Source organism: Myxocyprinus asiaticus, chromosome 32 (assembly GCF_019703515.2).
Source record: "Myxocyprinus asiaticus isolate MX2 ecotype Aquarium Trade chromosome 32, UBuf_Myxa_2, whole genome shotgun sequence".
NCBI classification, from domain to species: Eukaryota; Metazoa; Chordata; class Actinopteri; order Cypriniformes; family Catostomidae; genus Myxocyprinus; species Myxocyprinus asiaticus.
In genome coordinates this window covers 38,078,490-38,106,384 of record NC_059375.1, presented here as the reverse complement: position 1 = coordinate 38,106,384, position 27,895 = coordinate 38,078,490, and the positions used below count along the sequence as shown (strand labels likewise).

Genomic DNA, 27,895 nt, shown 5'->3' with positions numbered 1-27,895 from the left:
TTTTATAGCTAATATCCTTAAAGGTGTTGTAAGCGATTTTAACGTTCTGAAGCTTTCATATGACTGAGCGGTTGAATTAGCCACGCCCCCTCATTCCAAAACCCCGCCCTCCAAAGATAATTTAGAGTCCAAAACCAAGCAAAAGACTAGCATTGTTTGTTCCTGTGGCTGTCAAATTCAACAGTGGCACAAAAACGCCCTCAACTGACAAACATTATGAATCATAGCCTCAATGATCTGCTTCAAATACAACACTATGAGAATGAGCAAAATGACTGACAGGTGAAAAGTGTCAATGTCCGTGGTTCGCAGACACATTTTTGTTTGCTGTTTACTAAGTCTATAGCTGTCAAAGAGACCGGTGAGATATCTCAGGACACTTATTTCATTCATATCTTATAGGGAGTAAGAAAATTTTTTGCATACTTTTCCATGAAAAATTCACTTACAGCACCTTTAAAACCTGAGCTTAATCATAATCAAAACCAGTAGCGGTTTTAAAAACCATGCAATTGTGTGGGGCCCCAGATATTGGGGGGCCTTCGTCCCAGTAGGAAAGTTCCTCAAAAACCAAACAAATATATAGGCTGTCAGAACTTGTTTCGCCCATGTGCTCTCACTCACAGATGCGTGCGAAATGATGAGTTAGGGGCCATTTAAACCAAACTTGTTTTTTAATGAGTTTGCTCTGTTTTCCTATGTAAATGCGCTGGAAGAACGTCCTTGACTGCTGCACCACGTCTCACTGTTTCTTCAGTGTCTCACGCAGGACCGGCACATTTTTAGACACAGTGTGAAGTTAATAAGAACTTCAGGTTTCAAAAAACATGTTGAGACACCTGCGTTCTGTTTCATTCGTTGCGCTATGTCTAGATTGTTTTTAGTGCAGGTGTCTCAAAGATTTAACTTTCTGAACAAGTTCAGGTTGCAAAGAGGTGACTGTTACGTTTAACATTATTCCAGATTATTCTGCACCAAGCAAAGTTTCAGCACTTGATAAACGGCAATGTTATTTTTTCCTTCTGCTCCAGTGTGCTGAGGGGCCGCCGTGTCTTTTGTGTTAACTGTTACTGTTATTAATGTTGCCTATGATGCCTACAAAAAATACAGCCTTTTGCAACATGGTGAACAATACATTGCAGCGTCAGAATATAAGCTCCAGGTGAAAGTAAAGTAAATAAGACAGGAATATATTACTATTGTATACAAAAAAATCCTCAATAATAATAATACTACTAATAATAATAATACCTACTGTATCATATTATAATGACAAACTTGGCTACAATGGCTGATATGATGAATTAAAATAATTTAATGTAATTTTTTAAGAAAAATATTTCAAAATGGGGCCCTGGGTTGGTTGGTTGCTTGGGGCCTAAGAAATAGTAAACCCACCCCTGATTAAAACACATCACCACATCTAGTAAACTATGGCTTCATATTTGGAGTTTGACATAGGGCCTTCACCACTAGATGGAGCAGTGATATAAGGGGAGAAATCACCCATTTCATTGTACACCAACTGCACCACAAACAAACTACAGTACGTCATTGTGCTATTGCATGTTGATAAACTGCAAAAAAAAAAAAAAAAAAAAAAAAATTGCCAAAAAAAGTTGCCACACTATTTCTCCTAAATACAGTCTAAGCTTTTATTTCCACCACAAACGTGATGTTGCTAATGAAATGCTTATTGTTATTCTAGTCGACCAGCTGTATTAAGTGAATTTTGCATGTGTTTTGAGCACATGATCTACATATTTTTAATTAGCATGCATGGGATAAGATGGATATTAAGGGTGAATTATGTAATTTCTGTGCCACTAGCCTCACCAACCAAAACTAATGACTTTTTTCCAACAGGATTCCTGAACATTCTGCCATTGGCTGGGCAAACAAATAGTCCAGCCCCAAACTCATGCCATTGGTTGAGCCAATGCTGCCATGTCAGGTTGGTTGGGATGCTCAAACAAACAGAGTAATGTTTTAATAGTGCCACAGATTTACACTTTTCAGTGGAATCAATGTACAAATGGTTTACTTATTTTGCCTCTGCATGTTAAGTTGGGATAAGAGAAAGTATCAAAAAATGTACACACTTCCCCTGTAATACCGGGAGTAACCAGCACATTCAAGCCAAACATTTCTAAACATAATTGTTCTAACTCTACTGTATAAAAAAGTTTTTACAGCTAGCTGACTCTAATTAGCATCACATAAGGGGTTATGTAAATCAAGTGGATCCATGTGTTTGCTCCCCTAATGGAAACTAAAGGCAGACGTTTCATCCTGTACAACAAGCTAAGAATGTTTTTGAAACTGTGCTGACTCATGCTTGCCTCAGCAATTTCATTTTTAGCACGTCTGGGATTCAGGAACATCTGGAATTCCACCTGGTGTGACATTAACACTCCTAAAATCTCAAGAGAAACCAAATATACAGCAAGCCTGGAATATGTGCTAGACTAGCTTGTGATAGTGTTGAACAGGTGTTCTGCGCCTCACAATCACTGGTTCTGATATAAAACCCGTTAGGTGTGTTTTACAAGACAAGTGTTTTATAAAGCTATGAGCAATTGTAAGTTGTAAGATTGCAAATGTGGCTTGTTAAATATGGTCTGTAGGCTACTCATATAATTAACAGCTGCAAACATTCAAAGTGGGCAAAAAAGTTTCAACAAACTAACATTAACTTATGTTTCTTCTTGCTGTACTAGGCATGAGTCATGCAGCGAGTTAATGTTTGGCTGGTTAGCATGGGTGGTTAGCCCCTGCTGGGAAAAAGGTTTCTTCGTTGGCATTTAAAAGAAGCTGGCAACATAGAAATTGTGAAAATGTCACTGTATTATTGTAGATGTTTAGCATGCGCCAGCCTAGCAACTGATTTGAGATGAATGGAAATGCTATTGGATAGCTCTCTCCAGGTATTATAGATCTTTCTGGAAGTATGAATGTAAAACTACATGCTCTGTGCTTTCTCCAAATTTCTCAAGGATTCCATTAGGGCCACACAAGCAGAATGTAAAGCACTGTCTGAGAGACACTGATAGTGAAAAATACATATTAATAAATATGGAGCTTCTAACACTATGGACAATTATCATTGCAGTAGAGAAACGAGGTTTAACAGCCCTGACTTGTGCAGTCTCTCTCAAATTAGCATTAAAATTCACAATTAGCATATCACCAGTGCAACCTTGAGAGACAGAGTTATAACCGTTACCATGGCGATAAAGGCTCAACTTTTAATGACCTCTCATCCCCATTCCGTCTTAATGAATGTGAGTCGCCACATTCGTAATTTAGATTGAGTACCGCATAGCCTCCAAGATAATGGCTCCAAGATTTGACGTGTTGATGACGATGGATTTCCTTATATATGTGGTGATTTAATCCAAATTTTGACGCAAACATAACTACAATAATAATTCTTTAAAGTCAACGCATAATGCAGTTCTTCCCATTTTAATTTTGTAATCCGACATATTATGGAATGAAACAGGACATTTAACCAAAAAAAAAAAAAAAAAGATTTAATACATTGGGAATTTATTAGATTGTAAAAATTAATTTTTTTGGGTTGGGGGTAGTGTTAATAAAATATGCATTCCTGTTGACTGTATTACATAATTTACAACAAAAAATACAACTCGCTTTTGGTGCCACTCTGTGGACATATCACCCAGGAACTGGAGCACAAACATGCCCATATGTTAAACTTCCATTTTTAGCCACTGGGGTCAGTGATTCAAATTTGGGTAAGCACAGACTGATGACAGTGTGATCAGCTTGAAAATCATCAAAAAGTGCGAATTTTTGGTTTTATCATTAAAGTTTGTTTCAATAAAGTTCATAAAGACTAGTTTGTGAAGATTAATACGGGACAGACTCTTCTACAACTTATCAAACTGCTGGCAATGAACAATTAGTTCCCCAGTAGTTTAAGAAAACAGGAATGCATAAATTGTTAAATTTAAGAGGTCAAGGAGAAAGGAAAGTCAATGTGGTGATGATACATATTCCAGGAGAGTCGTCATATTTTATGAATGCTCATAAAATGCTTAGAGACTTAATGGATTTCATTGCTGACTGCACCACGATGGGCCACTGTAAATCTGTTAGCAGGAATTCCAGCACATTAAGATGATTGGACTTTTATGAATCACTTCAGAAGTTCTTAGCAATACTTACTAACTTTAGTGGCCACGACAGAAATGTTGTGCTGGGCTATACTCTCCCTGTCCAGAAGCTCATTTGTTGAGATGGTTCCTCTGACGGGGTCAATATCGAAGAAACTGTCCAGATCGCTCTTCCAGTCGATGGAATACCTGAAAAACACAGTGCAAAAAGATATTTAGTTTTACATAGACTTTTCACTGCAATACTTTTACTAGGTGACTTTTGGTGTGGGTTAGGTTAGACCAGTTGAGGGACTGACAAGCACCATCTCCCATCATGCATGAGCAGCCTCAGGGAATGGGTTCTGATCCCATGGAAACCAGGAAGTAATTGGGTCCACATAATCAATAATGTGCACAATTCAGAGGTTGTAATTTCCCTCTTTTCCCTCCTGTTGACTGTATTACATCATTTACTACTAAAAACAACTTGCTTTTTATGCCACTCTTTGGACATTACACCAGCAAAGTGAAGCTAACATGCGGAAAGTCCGCAAACTCTCAACAACACTTTCAGTTTCAGCCACTTGAGGCAGTGGTTCAAATTTAGGTAAGTACTGTTGCTGATTTCACAGCAAGATCAGTCTTTCTCAGCTGATGGGTTTGCGACCCAAAAATGGGTTGCAGGTCTGTTTTGACAGGGTAATGGACAGTAGGTAAAAGCAATGCTAAATGCAAAAAATAAGATGCAACTAACCATATATTTGAGCATAGTTAGGATAGCAAAACAAAAAGCTTCTCAACTTTTAAGAGCAAAAAGAAATGCTTAGCATATCTTTTAATGGTGATGTCAGATATAATGTTGACTGTGCCAGCCAAATATCACTTTAGTCTACTACGATGGACTTCACAGAGGATGAACTGATGCCAGAACCAACCATCAGACGTGGTATACTTCACTGGACACTGCCTGATACTTGGACTTAAGATGGACTCCACCAGAAATCTATCTGCCACAAGCTTACAGTCGAACTGCAGTGCACCTTACTGACCTCTACCTGCATCACCTTGGTCAAAGGATGGACTACACTCTTAAAATGGAATACATAGGCAATAAATTAACTGCAGCCTTCATCAGCTAAATAACAAGGACAATGCATCTGTTTGCACTTCCGCAGTTACATAAGAATGCACATTCTAAGACTATAGTCATTACATTAACATTACAGTTAATACAAAAGCTTTTTGTTTAAACACTGGCACCTAACACTCACTTAGTTTAATAATTTTAAATCTTGACTTGTGCTACACATAAATAACTAATATTGACATTATATTCATGTTGTTTAGCCAGAGGGGAACTGGCCCCCACAGTGAGCCTGGTTTCCCCCAAGGTTATTTTTCTTCAATACCTAACATCTTTGCCACAGTCGCCTTAAGCTTGTTCACTGGGGGTCTAAATATGAATATAATATTTTTATTTTTATTTTGTATTTTAAGGCACAATTTACAATCATGTATTTTTTTTTTTTTTTTTTTATTAAACTGCACTATTATGACTCAAAGACATTACTATATTACATATTTTTCTGTTAAAGCATAATTTTCTGTAAAGCTGCTTTGAAATTTTGTGTATTGTGAAAAGTGCTATACAAATAAAAATCGACTTGACGTCAACGGCTGTGCATCCAATCAAATTTTACAGTGTTTTGACACAAATTCCTCTGTCACTTGGTTGAAGCAAGCCAAATTAGGCAGATGATGACATGAACAGGTTACATGATATGCCCTCATCCTCTAAACCTAAAAAAAAAAAAAAAAAAAAAAAAAAAAAAAAAGGCAAGGTAAAAGCAAATACAACCCAGATTACATTAAAACGGTTTCCCTTTGAAAAGAGGATAAACATTTTTGTGCCAACCACAATGTGTTTTGTGCATTGTGAGTTCTTGTCTGCGAGAGCATGAAACCACTGAAATAAAATTTTGTACAATAAGCAATTTTGGTACTGTGCTGGGTCACCACTTGCCCTCCAATGTAAAATATGGGCCCTGTAGCAAAACCAGTTTTGAGTTTGTTTAACCAGCGTAAAGCACAAGGATACCCATAAATAATAATAATAATAATAATAATAATAATAATAATAATAATAATAATAATAATAAGATCTCTTGATTTTCTCAGTTGTGCCTCCTAGACAGCAATTAGATCAAATTGAGACTTTTGCTTAAGTCTCCCGCTTTTCAGATGTTTCTCCTCATAAAAAGACACAGGCAATGTCTTGTGTCTCCACTAGAGTTTCAGAAGAGATCTCAACAATGTCTCAAACTGTGCTCAGTATTGCCAAGTCTTTTTTCAATATGAACTCAACATGAAGATCAACTTTTTCATCTAGTTCTTCCGAGAGACCAAATGATCTGGGCTATATCCACATGAACTTTTCTCTGATTTGTGTCTATTTTTAATTCTCCTAAGGAATTTTAGGAGAAACATCTGAGACAAAGTTGATACTAAAAATCACTTCAATCAAACAATGCTGAGAACTCCAATTAGTTTCCTGAGCTATGAACCTGTGAGCAAGAAATTTTACTCTGGACACCTTAAACAAATACAGCCTGATTTCATGAAATGTACGTGACAATGGCCAAAATTTTGCAAACCAAAGTTGTGTGCTTAGTTTCACCTTTGGCAGCAGTTTCCCAGTGAAATGTCCAGTGGGTGGCCCCAAAATGGAGAGAAATGATGTTGTAATCAGACAAGGTTTTTAAGGTGAATGTTTTAATGAGTAAAAAGTACTTCTCCAACCTAAAAATTTAACCTACACAAAACAGACATCCTTACCCTAAATCAACACCTAAACCTAACCGATAGTGTAACGATGCTGTGGCGCTGGCAATGACAAAGATGAAGACGATGAAGTGACGAATCCAAGTGCAGTTTATTTTTCAAACATGGAATCCCAAAACCCTGACAACAAATGTGAACTAAACATCAACATTAACTTGAAGAAAACATAAACATGAACTTGATTTGACATGATATGACTAGACAATGAACTTGGCATAAACTTGACTTGGCTATAACAAAACAACAAAGTTACATTCACAATACCTAACACCAGACAATGGCAAACATGAGGGCTTAAATACAAGGACATGGTTAACAAGAAAACAAGACAATCAATCACAAGACTAAACTGTAAACAAGATAACAAGACTAAATGAACTTTAACCATTGAAAATAAAAGACTAATAACAAAGTAATCACACAATGAACCAATGAAAACAAGACACATGAACAGGGGAAACACATGACAAGATCACATGAGGGAATGTCATGGTTACTTGTGTAACCTCCATTCCCTGATGGAGGGAATGAGACATTATGTCGATGTAGTGACACTAGGGGTCACTCTTGGGAGCCCGAGACACCTCTGGTCTTTGATAAAAGGCCAATGAAAATTGGTGAGTGGTATTTGCATGCCACTCCCCCAGACATACGGGTACAAAAGGAGCTGGTATGCAACCACTCATTCAGGTTTTATGCTGAGGAGCCGATATAAGGTCCGGCCATTTCAGCGGGTAGTTCAGCATTGTGGCAGGAGGGACACAACGTCTCGTTCCATCCATCAGGGAACGGAGGTTACACAAGTAACCATGACGTTCCCTATCTGTCACTCACTCGAACACCCGTAGAAACGAGAGGTCGGTCCAAGGGCTGAAAAGACGGTGACAGACTGGCATGATGACCACGTGATGTGTCCCGTGGCGCAATGCCCATCTCAGGACATGAGTCTGAAGCCAGTGCTGAAGCGGACTCATATGCATCAACCCGAGCGGGGTGGCTACCTCCGAGGATGCCATATGCCCCAGGAGCCTCTGAAAAATTTTCAGTTGAACCGCTGTTTTCTGTTTGAACGCCTTCAAACAGGCCAGCACCAACTGGGCGCGCTCATTTGTAAGGCGCGCCATCAAAGAGACTGAGTCCAGCTCCAAACCGAGAAAAGAGATGCTCTGAACCGAGAGGAGCTTGGTCTTTTCCCAGTTGACCCGAAGCCCTAGTCGGCTGAGGTGTGAGAGCACCAAGTCCCTGTGTGCGCACAACATGTCTCGAGAGTGAGCTAGGATTAGTCAGTCATCGAGATAGTTGAGAATGCGAATGCCCACCTCCCTTAACGGGGCAAAGGCAGCCTCTGCGACCTTCGTGAAGACGCGAGGAGACAGGGACAGGCCGAAAGGGAGGACTTTCGAATGCAAACCGCAGGAAGGGTCTGTGTCGAGGAAGGATCGAGACTTGGAAGTACGCGTCCTTCAGGTCTACCACCGCGAACCAATTTTGATGCTGGATGCTCGCCAGAATGCGTTTTTGCATCAGCATCTTGAACGGGAGTCTGTGTAAGGCCCGGTTCAGTACTCGCAGGTCCAAGATTGGCTGCAACCCACTGCCTTTTTTCGGTATGATGAAGTAGGGGCTGTAAAACCCCTTCTTCATCTCGGCTGGAGGGACAGGTTCTATCGCGCCCTTCCGTAGGAGGGTAGCGATCTCCGCGCGCAAGGTAGCAGCGTTTTCGACCTTGACCAAGGTGAAGTGAATACCGCTGAACCTGGGCGGGCGCCTGGGGAACTGAATCGCGTAGCCGAGTCGGACAGTCCAGATCAGCCATCGCGACGGATTGGAAAGCGCAAGCCACGCATCCAAGTTCCGCACAAGGGGGACCAAGGGGACAACGTCGTCGGACATACCGGCAGGTGGGGCCTCGCGGCGGGGCGGAGCTTGAGGTGCCACACCACTTCATGGCCGTGCTGAGTCTAGGGACATCGAAGCACTTACCTGGCTCCTTGTGACCACCCCTGGAACAGCCTGGGACGGGGGAGGAAGAGGCCTTTCCTCATAACCCATGGAGACTACCACATCAGGGGCGGCTGTGTGCCACATCTGCGTGCTCAGGAGCGGAAAGACCACTGCTGGATCACCAATCCTGCAAGGAAAAACCCATGGACGGTGGTCGTGATGACACCGTCACACAGGGTATGTGACCCAGGGAGGAAGGAAACTGCTCTTTTGCTGAACTGTTGGGTACCACAGCCACTTGGGCATGCAGCGAACAAAAAGACAACAAAAGATTTTACACCCGGCCCTCCACCGGGGAATGGAGTGGTCTTCTTACCAGCTCCAGGTGAGTGGGTTCCTTCGTCCTTGGGTCGCCCGTCTCAGGGGCGCTTTGATGACCTCCGTGGGTTCTTAGGTGCTGACTGTGAGACGGGTGGCGTCTGCTTCCTGCGGTGGGCTCCATGCCGGGGCCGGGCCGAAGGGGCGGGCTGCGGCGGAGCCGGTGCAGTCACCGCATGGGGACGCCCTTGGTGATGAGCAGACGGGGTGCGGGATCTTGAGCCGCGCCAGGGCAGGATGTGCCGGATAGCATCCGTCTGCTGCTTCACCGCCGAGAACTGCTGGGCAAAGTCATCGACGGTGTCGCCGAATTGGCCAGCCTAGGAAATGGGGGCAGCAAGAAACCGTGTCTTGTCGGCCTCACCCATGTTGACCAGGTTGAGCCAAAGGTGGCGCTCCTGGACCACTAATGTGGCCATCGTCCGCCCGAAAGACCGCACCGTGACCTTCGTCGCTCGGAGAGCGAGGTCGGTCGCCGAGTGCAGTTCCTGCATCAAATCTGGGGCAGAACTACCCTCGTGCAGTTCTTTCAACGCCTTGGCTTGGTGGGCCTGCAGGAGAGCCATGGCGTGCAGGGCAGAGGCGGCTTGTCCAGCAGCACTGTAAGCTTTAGCCGGCAGGGACGAAGTGAGACTACAGGGCTTGGACGGGAGCTTAGAGCATCCGCGGCAGGTGGCGGCGCTCTGCGGGCATAGGTGCACCACGAGCGCCTTATCCACCGGGGGAATCGCCGTATAGCCCCTGTTCGCCCCGCCATCGAGGGTAATGAGAGCGGGGGAACTGCGGAATTGGGGCCGGGCAGTAAAAGGTGCCTCCCACGATTTCGTCAGCTCCTCGTGCACTTCTGGGAAGAAAGTTACTGAAGCAGGGCGCGGCTGCTTTGAGCAGTGCTGCGAGCCCAGGAACCAATCACCAAGCCACGAGGGTTCAGGGGAGAGCAGAGGGTTCCGCTCTAACCCGACGCTCGCGGCCGCCCGGGAAAGCGTGTCCATCATTTCGGCATCAGCCTGTGACTGGGCAATCGTCCCCGAGGGGGGGAGCCCAGCTGAGGCTTCTGTGTCTGTCTGGACAAGCCCACTCTCCGATGCTGCACTCGAGAGCTCATCATCTTCGTGGGCTCCGAACAAGAAGCCAGACTCGCCGCGAGACGAGCCGGCGAACTTATCCGGAAGCCCGACTGGGGTAGACGAGCATGCTGGGGAATGGGAGGTCCACGGGGGGATACCCGGCATGGGCGATCCCATTGGGGTCCCCAAATTGCCCCCAGTGCTAGCCGCGCTGGCCTCATACCCGTAGGTAGAAGGACTGAGGCGGGGAGCCGCACGGGGTGGCTTGCTTTCTTACAAAAGCAAGCTGTGACCGCAACGTTGCCATGGTCATGTTCTTGCAATGAGTGTGGGTCGCGCCCAGACAAGAAAGACAGCGATCATGACCATCCGAAGTTGAGAGATAACGACCGCATCCAGGAATAACACACAATCGGAAAGGCATCTTTAAAAAGACGCATCTTTAAAAAGACGTTCCGTGTGTGCCGCTCTTTTAGAGAAATATACTCTTTTAGAGGAAAAGCTCTTTCAGAAAATATACTCTCTTTGTTTTCTGCCGAAGCGCCCAGGGGCGTTCTCTGCAGTGCACCAGTGCAGAGGAGGGAGAAGCCACTCAAATGCACCATCAGATCCAGCAGAGGTGAATGAACAGTAGAATTCAGCTCAATAAGCATGACCGTTCGGCTCCGAAGAGAAAATCTGAATGAGTGGTTGCATACCAGCTCCTTTTATACCCGTATGTCCGGGCAAATACCACTCGCCAATTTTCATTGGCCTTTTATCAAAGACCAGAGATCTCTCGGGCTCCCAAGAGTGACCCCTAGTGTCACTACATCGACACAACGTCGAGTGAGTGACAGATAGGGAACAGGAACTAAACTTGAAAATAAAATACGTGAAAACAAGAAAAAAAAACATAAACATGACAGATAGTGTTTTAAAAGGAAATTAGACATGAAAATCACATTTACTGAAGCGACCCCGTCATATCGTGTCACTTCTATGGCACATTCACTTCACTTTTGCTTTCGTTTCGAGAGTCCTTGGCTGGGTTTGAGGCTCGGTCTCCAAGTCCAAAGTCCTACACTCTATCAGCTGAGCAACCGCGGAAGTTAATCACAATGGAATAAGTGTGTAAATGTAGGTGGGTCTGTAATACAAGCCTTAAAATATACCACTTTTCAAATGATGTGTTAGAGTAAAAGTTTTTTGATATCATAACATAGCAGTGTGTGAGTAACAGAGTGAAAAATAAGTGTTTATAAATTCCTAAACAGCCATAGTACCTGTGATTTGTGTGAAAGTGAATAAACCCCCCGGTTGTTGTAGTGCCTAGTTTTAATTTCACCAGGAAACTGCAGCAAAACATAGAAAGCAGCACGTAAAACTCAGTTTGCAAAAATTTAGTTATAGTAACATTTATCCTATGAGACTAGGTTGAACATATAGACTACAATTTTCATTCTTGGTTCTCTTCTTCACAGTTTTGTGCAGCGCTCATTATGTTTGACTCAGTCATGCTGCAAGTTGGCATTAAAATATTATGTACTTTAATTGCTAACTGCGGGTCCAGATTTGAACATCTGTGATGCTCCGTTGCAGTAATGGCCTAGCAACCTTGTTAAGCAACCCCATAACCACTCTCAGTGGATATTTTACATGTGTCTTGTGGAGTCGTAGCACCACAGTTGGCATAAATATTAATTATCTTAGAAGGTCTTTACAAGCATCTTTACAGTTTATAATGCATGTCTCTTTATGTTTTGGACTCATTCTCTCAAACCTTTTCAACACCTGTTCTGAACTCTGGGCACATTAATGCAGACTGATATTTTCAAAACTACTTATTTATTTATTTGTTGCTTGACCTAGAATTGAGACGAGAGAAATTAAGTGGGAGCTATGGGTGAGGTGGGTTGTCACGATGCATACTGTATATTTTCCACATTTCAGCTGCTGGCTTGTTAAATTTACTCAAAAGGTGGTAAACACAAAAACATCTGAGGATTTTCATTCCCATTTGCATTGGACTCTCAACAAAAGCCTTTGATGTTCTGATTCTAAACTGTTAGGTGGCTTGAATTTCCATAAAAATAATGATAAAACCATGCAGAGTCTGCAGTTATGGGAATGTAATGCATATAAAACCAACAGATCTGAAATTCCTCAATTTGTGTTAAAATTAATACAGCATAGGCTCAATTCAAAAGGGATGTTGTAAAAAGAAAAGTTTGGACTCATAAGCCCTGGGGGGATGATGTGCATCATGTATGTAAGATAAAAAACTGATATCTTCTGATATTGGTCATCTCATCATAAACAACTAGCTTCTTTCTGCTTTTGAAAGCCACATTTTTAACTGATCAAAAAAGATTAGGAGGCAAAGCATGGCACACTTTTAATATTTAAAATAAAAATCTTCATATTCTATTTTATGTTCTATCAAACCATTTTTGCTGCAGAGTTTAAATAAATTAAGTGTCAAATTATTAATTTATTTTTCTTGGACGAACCACATTTATATATATATATATATATATATATATATATATATATATATATATATATATATATATATATATATAATTTTCCATTAGTTCATCGTTAACTGTATTTATTTGTAGAAAGCCTTTTTTTTTTTTTTTTTTTTTTTTTAAACAGCAAATGTGGTCTATGCAAGAAAACAGCCTTTACTTCAAAGAGCTTTTCAATATGCTGCTTCATTAATCTTTACAAGACTACAAGATTTCAAAACAAACAGACTGATAAACAAATTATTCATTGTAGAAAGTAGTTGGAGACCTGCTCGACAGACCCTTATCTGTGCAGAGAGATGAGGCAAAACATCAAAATTGTCCAATTTTAACAAGTAATATAATTCTCTGTTCTATTCCGCTAGGAGGATATAATCGAGTTAGATAATGACTGCTTGAAATGCTGGCTCTTTGATAAATAACTGGAATTTTCTGTCATATTAAAAAGCAGAATTGTTAGAGAATGAATAAGACCAACTGGGTCTCATAGAAACACGTTACTAAACCTTAATTTTTGCAAAATGATTTTTACGCACCTTGTTTTACGTATCATGGCAGATTCCTGGTGAAACGAACACTAGAGGTGCTAAAACAATGAGTTTTATTGACTTTCAAACAAATGCCTAGTTCATAAACAGTGTTCCTCACACAATGCTATCTAATGACATTAAAAAACTTTTACTATAGCGCATGATTCGAAAGGTGATGCATTTCAACATTTGCATTACATAACCAACTACATTTACAAGCTTATTCAAATGTGATTAGGTTACGCCGTAGCTCAACTGAACTGTACTTGCAACGCAAAAGACTGTGGTATGAGCCCAGAAAAGCACACTAAGCAACACGTAAGCAGAAAGTGTAATAGAAGGACCACAAAATGACATGGTTGCTTCATCAAATGTGTTTTTCACCTCACATTTATTTTTATGACACTCTCTTTTTAATAGAGCATTAACATGAAAAACCTCATTTCATGTCACATTTGCTTTTTATGACTTTAACCTGTAGGTTAGGTTGAGGTTTAGGGTAAGGGGGAGGTTTTGTTCAATAAAAAATGGTTAATATATTAAATAACCATAATATTCTGCCTATTTTTGGATAATCCAGTCAGGAATTTTGAATTAATTATGTCCAAATACTTCTTATATAATTTCCCCTTGACAATAGTCCAAGTAAAATAAATAAATAAATACACGTTTGCCTCATTTCAGTCTGATATGTTGTTGACCAATATTATTATTATTATTATAAACTTTTCTCAGAAACTCAAAATCTTCCCAAAGCAATGCAACAAAGAACATAATGTATAAGTATAAAAAAGGAAAAAAAAGAGAAAAATATAACAAAAATAAACACTTGAGTCAACTTGCAGAATATATCCAAAATTAAGTACACACTTCTTGCAGAAAATATATTAAAGAGCCCCTGTTATGCTAATTTACAGGTTCATAATTTTATTTTGGTGGTCTACTAGAATAGGTTTACATGCTTTAATGTTCAAAAAATAATTTTTCTCATACTGTACATTTCTTTTCCCCGCTCTTCATACTCTGGCCGAAACGCTCTGATTTACCTCCTGTCTCTTTAAAGCCCCCCTTTCTGAAAAGCCCAGTCTGCTCTGATTGGTCAGCTGGCCTAGTCTGTTGTGATTGGTCAACCACGTAAAGCGTGTGTCGGAAATGTAACGCCCCTTACTATAACAGAGTTTCAGCTCCCGAGTCTTCCTGAACAGCTGTAAACACTACTGTAACTATGGTAACAGTGCCGTTGGTTTTTGCCATACCAGTTCGAGCCAGAGTCCGATAATGAATTAAATAATGAAAGTTTGGAAGAACAAGCTGATCAACCCGAACCACCTTTGCAAGCATGACTTGAGCAGGACATTTCACAGTGGTATGTTTTAATTTAGTAGATTTCTTTTTTTTTTTTTTTTTTTTGCTCCCCAATTTGGAATGCTCAATTCCCAGTGCGCTGTAAGTCCTCGTGGTGGCATAGTGACTCGCCTCAATCCAGGTGGTGGAGGACGAATCTCAGTTGCCTCCATGTTTGAGACGTCAATTCATGCATCTTATCACGTGGCTTGTTGAGCGCGTTACCGCGGAGATGTAGCGCGTGTGGAGTCGCACACTACTCTCCGCGGCATCTACGCACAACTCACCACACGCTCCACTGAGAGCGAGAACCACACATTATAGTGACCATGAGGAGGTTACCCCATGTGACTCTACCCTCCCTAGCTACCGGGACAATTTGGTTGTTTAGGAGACCTGGCTGGAGTCACTCAGCATGCCCTGGATTCGAACTCGCAACTCCAGGGGTGGTAGACAGCATCAATACTCGCTGAGCTACCCAGGCCCCCCAATTTAGTTGCTTTCTTACAATTACATTGTTGATTATTGTGAACCTAACAAAGCTACAAGTAAAAGACACATAGTGCATCTAATTTAGTTATCTTTTGCTGGAATGGGTGTAGCCGAACCTTTTGCACCCGGGATATGAATGGAGAACAGAGGCTTACTCCTGGATGGACATTACCAGGTGTATTAGAGAGTTAGTGAGCAAGTTAGCCGTGGATTACCGTGGATAGCGGTCGTAACATTACAGCTTGTAATTATATAATTATATAAGACTCTTGAGATCGACCATTTTGTTACATAGTTTTAGGTAAAAGCCGGCCCACAGCTGAATAGTAAACCCTTACCAAAAAAATGACATTACATATCAAGTTAGATGAGCACTACCGTGGATTGCAGATGTAAAATTACCATTTGTAAAAAATAAATCCATCTCCACACTTGATCACTATTCATGATAGTAAGAATGACAAACAATCTGCATAATTTGACACAATTGTAGGTCAAAGAGGGCCCGCAGCTGATTATCAAAACTATTTCAACACAATAACATTAGCTAACAGGTTAGCAGAGGCCTACAGCTGTGCACTGGGTGCATACCGTAGTTACAACACAAAACTCTGCTTTTGAACTCTCGGTAGCAGATAAATCCACAAATAATCAAGCATACTTACAGGTTGTGATCCTGAAATGCCAGATTGTCCCAACAAAGTGGGAACTGCAGCATCTTTCAGGGGTAACCGACTTGAAAATCCAGCATTGGTTGTGGTTGTACTGCTGAGGAATAGTGGTAAAAATACATTTTAACCACTGATACTTCAATTCATCTGCCTTTGGATAACTACGTTTGTTTGAGGGTGGGCCAAAGTAGCCCTTAAGTGGGCATTATGCAAATGTGTTGCATAGTGACATAGATACTTTACAGAAGAAATGGCTGGACTACCATCCAACCGTTTCTTGCAGTGTTGTCTGTGTGAGAGAATAACTCCCTTTTGCGTGGACTTTGTGCTTTGTAAATTTGCAGACCTTTTACATGCACAAAGAGCTATGTTACACACTAAAGGGAAGGTAAAATCCCCAAAAGCACAACAGGGCCTCTTTAATAAATATAAACACTTTGTGCTATATATATATATATATATATATATATATATATATATATATATATATATATATATATATTACAGAATTAATGCTGAGTTTATTTTTTTAGCTTTCATAATATTTTGTGTAATTTGAGGAGGTACAATAAATGGCTTGTATTTCACTGGCCACCTGTCCTGGCACACGGATATTTATATATTGTGATATACAGGCTATAGCAAAATCTCTTTCTCTCTCTCTGTATATATAATCATATTGCCCAACCCTAGATAAGGCTGAACAAGACACTCAGTTAAGGGTTGTGTATATAATGTGTATATACAGTGGCATTTTCTCAGAGGAGGCAAGAGAATGCTTATTTATATGTACACTAATTAACTTTTTTATGTAAAGTGACATACATTATGCAAACTAAAGATAGTCACCTTATAGAAACTTTGAAATCAGTAGTTTAAAGTCACCAATGTAGACCCAGACACGTTGCAACCTCCTATTACTAAGGCTGTGATTTATTTTCCTGGGATCACAACCTTTCAATTAATTATAAAGTGTCTTACAAATGCGATGACAAACATCAGATTGTATAGTATATTATATATAAATAAATAGCAGTTCATAAAGTTCTATAGTAACATCACAGGAATGCAACAATTAGCTAGACAACTTCCTGTTTTTAAAGTGTCTGACAAACACAGAACATGCGAAAGCAAAGTTTGAAGAATGATTTTGTTTGAACGGCAGAAGTTTCTTTGCACGCGAGAGCTTGTATTGCTGTTCCTATTGCTGACGGCAACAGGAACAGCATTTTTCTGCTTTTCTACTGTTTCATCTGTGTGTATTTTACCTGTTGCTACTGGTGCCTAGCTCGAGTCTGTGTTTGTAGCCTGCTAGCTTTTTTTTAGCAGCGCTTATCTATCTGTTTTCAGCCTTTAATCTTTAACATCTGCCATTTTTCAGCACGCATCAGTTTTTCCCCCGCATTATTCTCTTATCGTGATTCAAATGCGTGCGTTTTCCACGTGCATCCGCTTTCTATTTTTATCGCGATTAAACTGTGTGCTAATACAAAATTAGAGGCATTTCGCGGTGCATGGAAGAATAGTGTCTGTAGCTACAGACAGGCACTAAAAGCTGCCAAGTCAGCATATTTTAGCAAACTCATAGAAAATAACCACAACAATCCTAGGTGTTTATTCAGTACTGTGGCTAAATTGGTTAGAAATAAAGCCTCAACAGAACCAGATATTCCGTCGCAGCACAAGAGTAATGACTTTCTTCACTGATATAATTAAAATAATCAGAAATAAAATTGGAATTATGCAATCATCTGTCACAGTACCACAGTGTCTCATAATTTTCCTCATGTGCAACTTCAATCCTCAGCTGTCATAGGCCATGAAGAGCTAACAAAACTTATCAAAACATCAAAAGCCATAACATGTTTGTTAGATCCAATACCAACCAAGCTCTTAAAAGAGGTATTCCCTATAATCTCAGAACCTCTTCTTAATATTATTAACTCCTCGCTATCCTTAGGACATGTCCCAAGAAACTTTAAAATGGCAGTTATGAAAACGCTTATTAAGAAGCCACAACTTGATCCTGGAGAACTGGCTAATTATAGACCGATTTCAAATCTCCCGTTTATGTCGAAAATACTAGAAAAGGTACTATCCTCCCAAATATGTTCATTTCTACAGATAAATAGTATATATGAACAATTTCAGTCAGGATTTAGGCCCCATCACAGTACAGAGACTTCATTTATCAGAGTTACAAATGACTGGCTCTTATCATCTGATCTCGGCTTCATTTCACTTCTAGTGCTTTTAAATCTTAGTGCTGCATTCGACAAGATAGATCACAACATTCTCTTGAATAGGCTAGATAATTATGTTGGCATTTGTGGAGTTGCATTAGCATGGTTTAGGTCCTATTTAACAGACCGCTACTACTTTGTCTATGTAAATGATGAATTGTCAAACCAAACAAAAGTAAAGTATGGAGTGCCACAGGGATCAGTTTTAGGGCCTCTGCTTTTCTCCTTGTATATGTGGAATAAGTTTCCACTGTTATGCCGATGATACCCAACTTTATATTTCTTCAAAACCTGATGAGATTTCACAATTCTCCAAATTAGCAGAGTGTATCAATGAAATAAAAGATTGGATGGCCAGAAATGTCCTTCTACTCAATTGAAGGCGTTCAAACAGAAAACAGCGGTTCAACTGAAACTTTTTCAGAGGCTCCTGGGGCATATGGCATCCTCAGCGGTGGCCACCCCGCTCGGATTGATGCATATGAGACTGCTTCAGCACTGGCTTCAGACTCGAGTCCCGAGATGGGCATGGCGCCACGGGACACATCGCGTGGTCATCACGCCGATCTGTCACTGTCTTTTCAGCTCTTGGACCGACCTCTCATTTCTACAGGCAGGTGTTCCCCTAGAACTGGTCTCCAGGCGTGTCGTGGTCACGACGGATGCCTCTAAAAGGGCTGGGGCACTGTTTGCAATGGGCACGCAGCCACCGGCTTGTGGACGGGCCCGCGACTGCATTGGCACATCAACTGCCTCGAGTTGTTGGTAATTTTGCTCGCCCTGCGGAGGTTTCGGCCGTTGATCCAGGGCACGCACATGTTAGTTCAGACAGACAACACGGCAACAGTAGCATATGTCAACCGCCAAGGCGGTCTGCGCTGTCGTTGTATGTCACAACTCGCCCGCCATATCCTCCTCTGGAGTCAGCAGCACTTCAAGTCGCTGCGAGCCACTCACATCCCGGGCAACATCAACACTACAACGGATGCACTGTCACGACAGGTTACCCTCAGGGGAGAGTGGAGACTCCACCCTCAGGTGGTCCAGCTGATTTGGAGTCGATTTGGACAGGCACAGGTGCACCTGTTCGCCTCCCAAGAATCCTCCCCACTGCCCGCTCTGGTACGACCTGACCGAGGTCCCCCTCAGCATAAACGCACTGGCACACAGTTGGCCCCCTGTCATGCACAAATATGCGTTTCCCCCAGTGAGCCTACTTGCACAGACCCTGTGCAAGGTCAGGGAGGATGAGGAGCAGGTCATCCTGGTAGCACCCTACTGGCCCACCCTGATGTGGTTCTCGGACCTCATGCTCCTCTCAACAGCCCCCCCCCCGGTGAATTCCCCTGAGGAAGGACCTTCTTTCAAGGCAACATCTGGCACCCGCGACCAGACCTCTGGAATCTCCATGTCTGGCCCATGGACAGGATCTGCGGTGGTAGACATGGTCACTCAGGCTAGGGCCCCCTCTATGAGGTGCCTGTCCTTTAAGTGGCGTCTGTTCGCTAAGTGGTATTCTTCCCGATGGGAAAACCCCAGAGATGCGCAGTTGGATCAGTGGTTTCCTTCCTGCAGGAGAGGTTGGAAGGGAGGCTGTCCCCTTCCACCTTGAAGGTGTACGTTGCCGCCATAGCAGCACACCACGATGCAGTCGACGGTAAGTCCTTAGAGAAGCAGGACCTGAACATCAGGTTCCTAAGAGGCGCTAGGAGGCTGAATCTCCCCAGACCGTGCCTCGTTCCCTCATCGGACCTCTCTGTATTTCTTCAGGGTCTACAGAGAGCCCCCTTTGAGCCTTTGCAGTCAGCCGAGCTTAAGGCACTCTCCTTGAAGACTGCCCTCCTGACTGCGCTCACTTCCATCAAGAGGGTAGGAGACCTGCAAGCATTCTCTGTCAGCGAAACGTGCCTGGAGTTTGGTCCGGGATACTCTCATGTGATACTGAGACCCCGACCGGGCTATGTGCCCAAGATTCCCATGACCCCTTTTAGGGAAAAGGTGGTGGACCTGCAAGCGCTGCCCCAGGAGCAGGCAGACCCAGCCCTGTCGTTGCTGTGTCCAGTGTGCGCTTTATGCATCTATTTGGATTGCACGCAGAGCTTTAGGATCTCTGAGCAGCTCTTTGTCTGCTCTGGTGCACAGCGGAAAGGAAGCGCTGTCTCCAAGCAGAGGATCGCCCACTGGCTCATTGACGCCATAACTATGGCATATCACGCCCAGGACATGCCGCCCCCAGTAGGGCTACGAGCCCAGTCTACCAGGGGTGTAGCGGCCTCCTGGGCCCTGGCCAGGGGTGCCTCTCTAACAGACATTTGCAGAGCAGCAGGCTGGGAAACACCCAACACCTTTGCAAGGTTCTACAACCTCTGGGTGGAACCGGTTTCGTCCCAGGTAGTGGCACGCAATACAAGTGGATAAGCCCGGGATAGCCGGCCAGGTGTATCGCTTGCACATAGTGCATTCCACCTCCTTTTGAGCTGAAGACGTGCGCCATTAATTCCCAGTAGTGTTCACAAGTTTTGTTCCCTGGTTGACTTCCTCTGAGCCCTGTGGCAGTCGAGTTTTCGGAGAGACTCGCTGCCGGCCCAGTACACATGCTAACTAAGAGCCCTGTTCTGGGGTAGGTTCTCCGCATGTGGCGGTTCCCTGTAAGGCTAACCCCATGCGATATATATCTTCCGCTAATGCGTTTCCTTGTTGGCAAACTGCGTCTTCCTTGGGCAGAGCCCCTCTGCCCCAGTCTCCATGTTTGTAGTAACTCCTCCCCCATTGGGTAGGATCTACCTTGAAGAATCTCCACATGGTTGGAAAGACCATGTGATGTATTCTTCCACTTAAATATCCCCCCCTCTCTTTGGGCGAGGTGTGGTCTCCGTGGTGTCTTACCCTTGGGAGGGACACCCCCCGACTAGACCTGGCAGCCCCTGTCAGATAATCCCCCTTCTTTTTTAGGGAGTAGAAAAAGAGAAAGGGAAAAGAGGCCACGACTGGGTTAAGCCTGTCTCTATCTTTTGGGTAGTCAACTTGTCCCCAAAGGGCCGTTCAACACTCACAACTATGTTGGGGGAGGTTACGTGTCGACCTGGTGTGCTGGCTATGAGGCACACAGTAGTCTGCCCACCACATACCACCAGTTCACGTAACACAGTTCAGCCAATTGTGGCGTTTCGTATAGGGACCCCTAGTGTCACTACATCGACACAATGTCGAGTGAGTGACAGATAGGGAACGTCATGGTTACTTGTGTAACCTCCGTTCCCTGATGGAGGGAACGAGATGTTGTGTCCCACCTGCCACAACGCTGAACTACCCACTGAAATGGCCGGAACTTATATCGGCTCCTCAGCATAAAACCTGAATGAGTGGTTGCATACCAGCTCCTTTTATACCCGTATGTCCGGGGGAGTGGCATGCAAATACCACTCGCCAATTTTCATTGGCCTTTTATCAAAGACTAGAGGTGTCTCGGGCTCCCAAGAGTGACCCCTAGTGTCACTACATCGACACAATGTCTTGTTCCATCCATCAGGGAACGGAGGTTACACAAGTAACCATGACGTTTTATCTTCTGTTAATGCCTGATCTTCTGTAAAGATGCTTTGAAACTATGTGTGTTGTGAAAGGCGCTATATAAATAAAAATGACTTGACTTGACTTGTATTGCATGCACAGCACGCACAAGTTATTTTACCTTGCGTGGCTTAAATCTTTCACACATGCGATTATTGACATTGATTTGCCGTCATAAGTACACAGCATATTGTGATATTAGGCTATGTTCCTAGAAGATCAAGACATTTTCGCTGTGAGGCTGTAACCTCTTCTTTTGGGAACCCAATGTTCAATGTTTTAGTGAGTGAACTTTAGCACACATGAAAAGTTCAGCTTCCATTGAATTTACTTCTTTCATAAATCCATCCATTTTTTATTTCAATGCAGCTTTGACCCCTGTAGCTTAAAAGCTTAGGAGAAACTTGCAGAAACTTTAGATTTACTGTGGTATCAAAAGCACTTTAGCTATTTAGCCTTCTGCATTCACTCTGTGGGCCGCATGGACGATGTAAGGTTGGCCTCTAGTAGGATTTTAAAAGCTTTGTTCTACTCTCACGGAAACTCATTGGGGACTATTGTCTTCCATTGAGGAAGTGCACATCCCCATTGAACAATCTTAGAAAGTGTCTAAATAATTAATGAAGAAAGGCCAAAACAAAAGAGCAACGCTGCACTCTCACACATACAAATCATGCTTTTGTCCATTTTGCTTTATTATATTGAATGAAATATTCATTCAGACGCAAAAAAAATAAATAAAAAAACTTGTATCATGGGAGTTTCTTTGGTTGTTTGGGACCGCACAGTGATGCATTAATGGTTCTTCTTCTTGTGACACTTTAAATGCAATCTTTAAAAGTGCAACTCTGAAAAACAATAGACTATAAAACTAAGTAAACTTTCAACATGCTGCTGCTTAACCTCAGAAAGTTGTTTGCTACTATTAGACTTTGAGTGACTGAATGCATGTTTGTGTGACCATTTACAATCCAATCTCTATTTATTTGTTTATTTATCACCACACAACCAGGGTGCAATATATTTCCAATACTTTCGTGTGATAACTATGTGAGTTTGTGAACTCAACAAGGTCAATCAGACTTTTTATATGTACTGTATCTAAAGCTTACCTGACTGGACTGTTTCCTGCGTCAAGGTCCTGTGCAGTCACAGCTCCTATAATGGTTCCTTGTGGTGTATCCTCATAAACATCCATTGTGTAGGAGTGTTTGCTAAAGACAGGAGGCTCATCCACATCCAGAACGTTGATTTTTACTGTCGCTGTGTCTTTAAACGGGCCGAAACTGTGGAATCGTGGATCCAGGTGCACATTCGAGGCCTCCACTTTAAATGTGTAGGCTTTTTTGGTCTCATAGTCCAGCGGCTGATAAAAAAAAAAAAAAAAAAAATGTGAGTGGCAAATTTATGAAGTAGTTGCACCACTTTTGTTACTAACCACCTGATTAGCTTAGCGACTCGTTTCTGTACCAACTAGTAACTGGTACAGCCAATAAACAAGATCATTTTCATGTTTAATCTATGAACTGTTGAAAGTGGTGTGTTTTGAGAACTCTGCTACGCTGTGCTGCCTGAGACTTTGTGAGGAAAACACTCAATGATGATGATGATGATGAAGACGATCGATGCAGTGTGTCAGAAAAAAAGCAGCAGTTTTTATATTTCTGTTTTTGTTTCTGCTGTCTGTACCACCAGTCATTCTTCTTATTTTATCAAGGCTTTTGTATTCAGAAAAGTTGTTTTCCCCTTTTTCTTCAGGCTATAAAAGGCCAGTAAGTTTGAAGAGGATTCGTTTTTTTTCTGGTAAGTATTAGAAAATAGTCTTGTTTTCAAAATAACCTCAAATTCTCTGACTGAACTAGAAAGAAAGAAGCATCCAGTCAAGTTGTAAATCTGTATGTAAATTTAAGATAAAGGCAGTACATGTCTGCATGTCTTTACCATGTAAATACCATGTTTTAAACTATATATATATCATGTTTTTTTTTTGTGTGTGTTTTTTTCAGCCATTAAAAGGACAGTAAGACTGAAGAGGAATAGTTTGTACAGATAAGTATTAGTAAATAGTCTTTTTTTTAGTTTTTTTTTTTTTAATAACCTCAGATTTAACTAACTGAAAAGCTGTTTTCAGTGGTTGCAGTATGTACTTATTTTCAAAAATAATGTCAATCAAATTAGTAAGTATCATTATAGGACTGATCCTCTGCTATATCTCTGATCTGCTTACAAGATGTGTAACTGACTCGCCTACAACACAAACAGTATCACATTTTATCACTTTATTCTATTGCTTTTCACTTTGCATGTAGAGACACATGAATTACTGTTATTATTTCTCTTCACATACTACAAACTGATAAATACAGTAGGCTCATGGCTGATGTAATGTGCTTGTTTTTTATTTACAGTAATCAAGAAATTATCACTGAAGACCCTGAAGAAATGGCAGACGTTAATCTTCAGACACCTATGAAAACCAAACACTGCTTTTCTCCAAACCCTGAAGAAATAAGACTTCATCCTTAGTCTACTTTGAACTAGTAAGTTGTGAACGTGTATCTAAATGTCAGTTAAAGGCAGGAAATGTCAGCATGACTGTACCATGTAAATACCATGTTTTATACCATGGTTTTTGTTTTAGGAAATGTAATATGGAATAACTGAGGGAATCTCAACAGAGGATGCTGTGTAGTGGATCATGGGGAAACTTTGGCAGCTCTTTGGCTAAAGGTGAACTGGCCCGAAGAATTGTTGTACTCCGCAAGTTAATGCACTATACATATACAGTACAGTACATGTTTGTGTAGTATATGAGACATCAGCTAGTGTAAGGCTAGATTACTTACATTTTTACATGTAATTTTTTTATTTTTTATTTAGCAGATGTTTTTATCCAAAGTGACTTACAAATGAGGAATACAGCAACAGCAATTCGTCCTAAGGCGGCAATAACATGAGAAGTGCTGCAATACAAAGTTTCAAATTGCTCAGAGAAGTATAAGTAGGGAAGAAGGTAAGAGACAGTGGTTAAAGAATGGAGTGAGAATGGATAAATGTTTATTTGGATATCTGTTAATGTTATGTCATGTCATGTTATGTTAAGGGCGTAGCATCCGTGTCTCCCACGTCCCCCACACTCTTTAAAAAGTTTTTTTTTGTTTTTTTTTTTGTCCCCCGCACTTTTCCAAGCTAAACCCATATCGAGTCCAAATGGTGGATTTGCGTACAGTACTCTTTGTGTTTTGCAACTTTGGGCTGATTGAATGGCCATCCAGCCAATCACAGGTAAGTTTCATGAGCCGAAACAACCCTTACGTAATAGGCCATCAGTCAGACAGTCTAATCAATATGGCTCCGTTCATTTCTACAAAGTTGCTTTCAACAATGCTCATTTACCCATGTTTTTTATCAGCATTGATGTTGATCTAAATTAATAATCTAGAGAGGAGGAACACACAAATAAGAGCTATTTATCGGCATATCATTCTCGATTGACAGCATTACGTGAAATGCACTGCAGAAGAAAAAAAACTAAAACAAAGGACAATCCTTCTTTTAAGCACACATTGTAAGTGGAGTTTATATCAGCACCTGAGTCTTCATTAAGTTATACTTTAAACATTATGTTTGTGAGGTAATAGTTTGATTGATTGTTTTTGCCAATTTAAGCAGATTACTTGATCTGTGTTAAATATGTAAAGCTATTTTTAATATCAGCTCCTGTTTTTTACCTATATGTTGGTGTGCAGTTGACAAACTGTAGGAAAAAAGATAGATCTGCTGTGTTCTTAGAACACTTAGGCATTTTACTGAAGTGAATAGATATGTATACACGCTTTTTTATACATGAAAATGTATGGACCTTATTGAAACTCATTATAATTATTATAAGACTATTATTGTTATCCTTTGATAACGGTCATGCTTAGCAGCTCACAAACTGCAGGGAAATTCTAGATTTACTTTGTTCTTATAAAGCATAAAACCTCTACTAAAGTCTCTTTGTAGGTCAGTAGACAAATGTTAAAGGATTAAAATTTTCTTTTGATCGTTGATTCAGTGACTAACTCATTTCACACAAGACACTCATTTGTCACCACATTCTGGGATTACCAGAAATGGTCACTGAATCATTAAATGGATCCGAATGAATTTTGGTGAATGTAGTCAAAACACTCAAGCTACTTGGATACATTTAAATCCCACAAGCACAGAGTAAAAAATAAAATTGTGCACATGCACAATTGTCATTATTGTAATGATTAAATAATTTATTCAGGACCAGCTTGTGCTCAGTCTTTTAGTGTCATGTGTGAAACAGAAGCAAGTGCTCCACAAGATGCCCTTTATTGTTGCAGCTAATTTTGCATTTATTTTGCAATACTTTAATCTTTAAAATACTACGAATATTAAAAGGAAATAATATGCATATATTAATATAATTCTTAAATCATAAGTACATATTAATATATAATGCAATATATTAATACTGCACTGTAAGTGTTGGGTCTGTGCGAGCCATGTTATGTTATGTTATGTTTTTTATTCTTGTAATTATTATTGTTTCTGAACCATAATGATCAGGGGGGGAAGTGTATATACTAGTTTTACTTGATGTTACACACATTTCAGTATTAATCATGCTGGATACATCCACTCATTGTTAAATCTTTGGACTCTGCATTGTGAATAGTCTATCAAATGATATGCAGGTGTTGGCAACACATGAACAAATTAAATATATTTATTTTCATTAAGTCTGCATTCAGTTAGACCATGTTGCTTTTATTAATAATTTCTTGTACTATATGATTTACTCTTTACAGGTACAGTAAAGAAAAAGTCAAAACAAATAATTTACAGGATGAAGATGTAGAAAGACATGTTGCACAATGACCATGAAAAGCTCCCGATAGAGATGGTGGAAGGAGACAACGAGCATAGTAATTTGCTTACCAACACACAGTAATTTACTTTGAAAAAGTATTCCTGATCATTTTGATTCAAACAAATTGTTTAAATTATTTAAATATGTTTAAGTTTGCTCAGTATACAATTTGGTCAGTTAATGCCAAAGAAAATATAACAATTGTATTGTTTAAAACATCATTTTGTTTAGACCTACTACATTTTTGTTAAGTTCATACTCCTCATGCAAGTTTGATTGAACACTTCACATATATACTCAAATCATAATATGTACTTTATTTAAAGATTACTTAATTACTACATTTTAACCATCTCAACGTGAGTTGTAAAATTTCATGCTTTCATCCATATTTATATAGGCCTAATTGCTGTTTCTAACATCACTTTGCACATGTATTTTACACATACAGGTGCATCTCAATAAATTAGAATGTCGTGGAAAAGTTCATTTATTTCAGAAATTCAACTCAAATTGTGAAACTCGTGTATTAAATAAATTCAGTGCACACAGACTGAAGTAGTTTAAGTCTTTGGTTCTTTTAATTGTGACGATTTTGGCTCACATTTAACAAAAACCCACCAATTCACTATCTCAAAAAATTAGAATACATCATAAGACCAATAAAAAAAACATTTTTAGTGAATTGTTGGCCTTCTGGAATGTATGTTCATTTACTGTATATGTACTCAATACTTGGTAGGGGCTCCTTTTGCTTTAATTACTGCCTCAATTCGGCTTGGCATGGAGGTGATCAGTTTGTGGCACTGCTGAGGTGGTATGGAAGCCCAGGTTTCTTTGACAGTGGCCTTCAGCTCATCTGCATTTTTTGGTCTCTTGTTTCTCATTTTCCTCTTGACAATACCCCATAGATTCTCTATGGGGTTCAGGTCTGGTGAGTTTGCTGGCCAGTCAAGCACACCAACACCATGGTCATTTAACCAACTTTTGGTGCTTTTGGCAGTGTGGGCAGGTGCCAAATCCTGCTGGAAAATGAAATCAGCATCTTTAAAAAGCTGGTCAGCAGAAGGAAGCATGAAGTGCTCCAAAATTTCTTGGTAAACAGGTGCAGTGACTTTGGTTTTCAAAAAACACAATGGACCAACACCAGCAGATGACATTGCACCCCAAATCATCACAGACTGTGGAAACTTAACACTGGACTTCAAGCAACTTGGGCTATGAGCTTCTCCACCCTTCCTCCAGACTCTAGGACCTTGGTTTCCAAATGAAATACAAAACTTGCTCTCA

General features: G+C 41.0%; 1 protein-coding gene across 1 annotated transcript in view; it reads right to left on the bottom strand.

Annotated features, from left to right (window-relative positions):
• Positions 1-27,895, bottom strand: part of LOC127423078 (cadherin-12-like) — a 237,542-nt gene that overhangs the window by 25,422 nt on the left and 184,225 nt on the right. Inside the window, exons 7-8 of the mRNA XM_051667111.1 lie at positions 22,830-23,083; positions 4,195-4,331 (exon numbers count right to left, since the gene is read on the bottom strand). Coding sequence (XP_051523071.1) covers positions 4,195-4,331; positions 22,830-23,083 — 391 coding nt within the window. The remainder of the gene's footprint in view (positions 1-4,194; positions 4,332-22,829; positions 23,084-27,895) is intronic.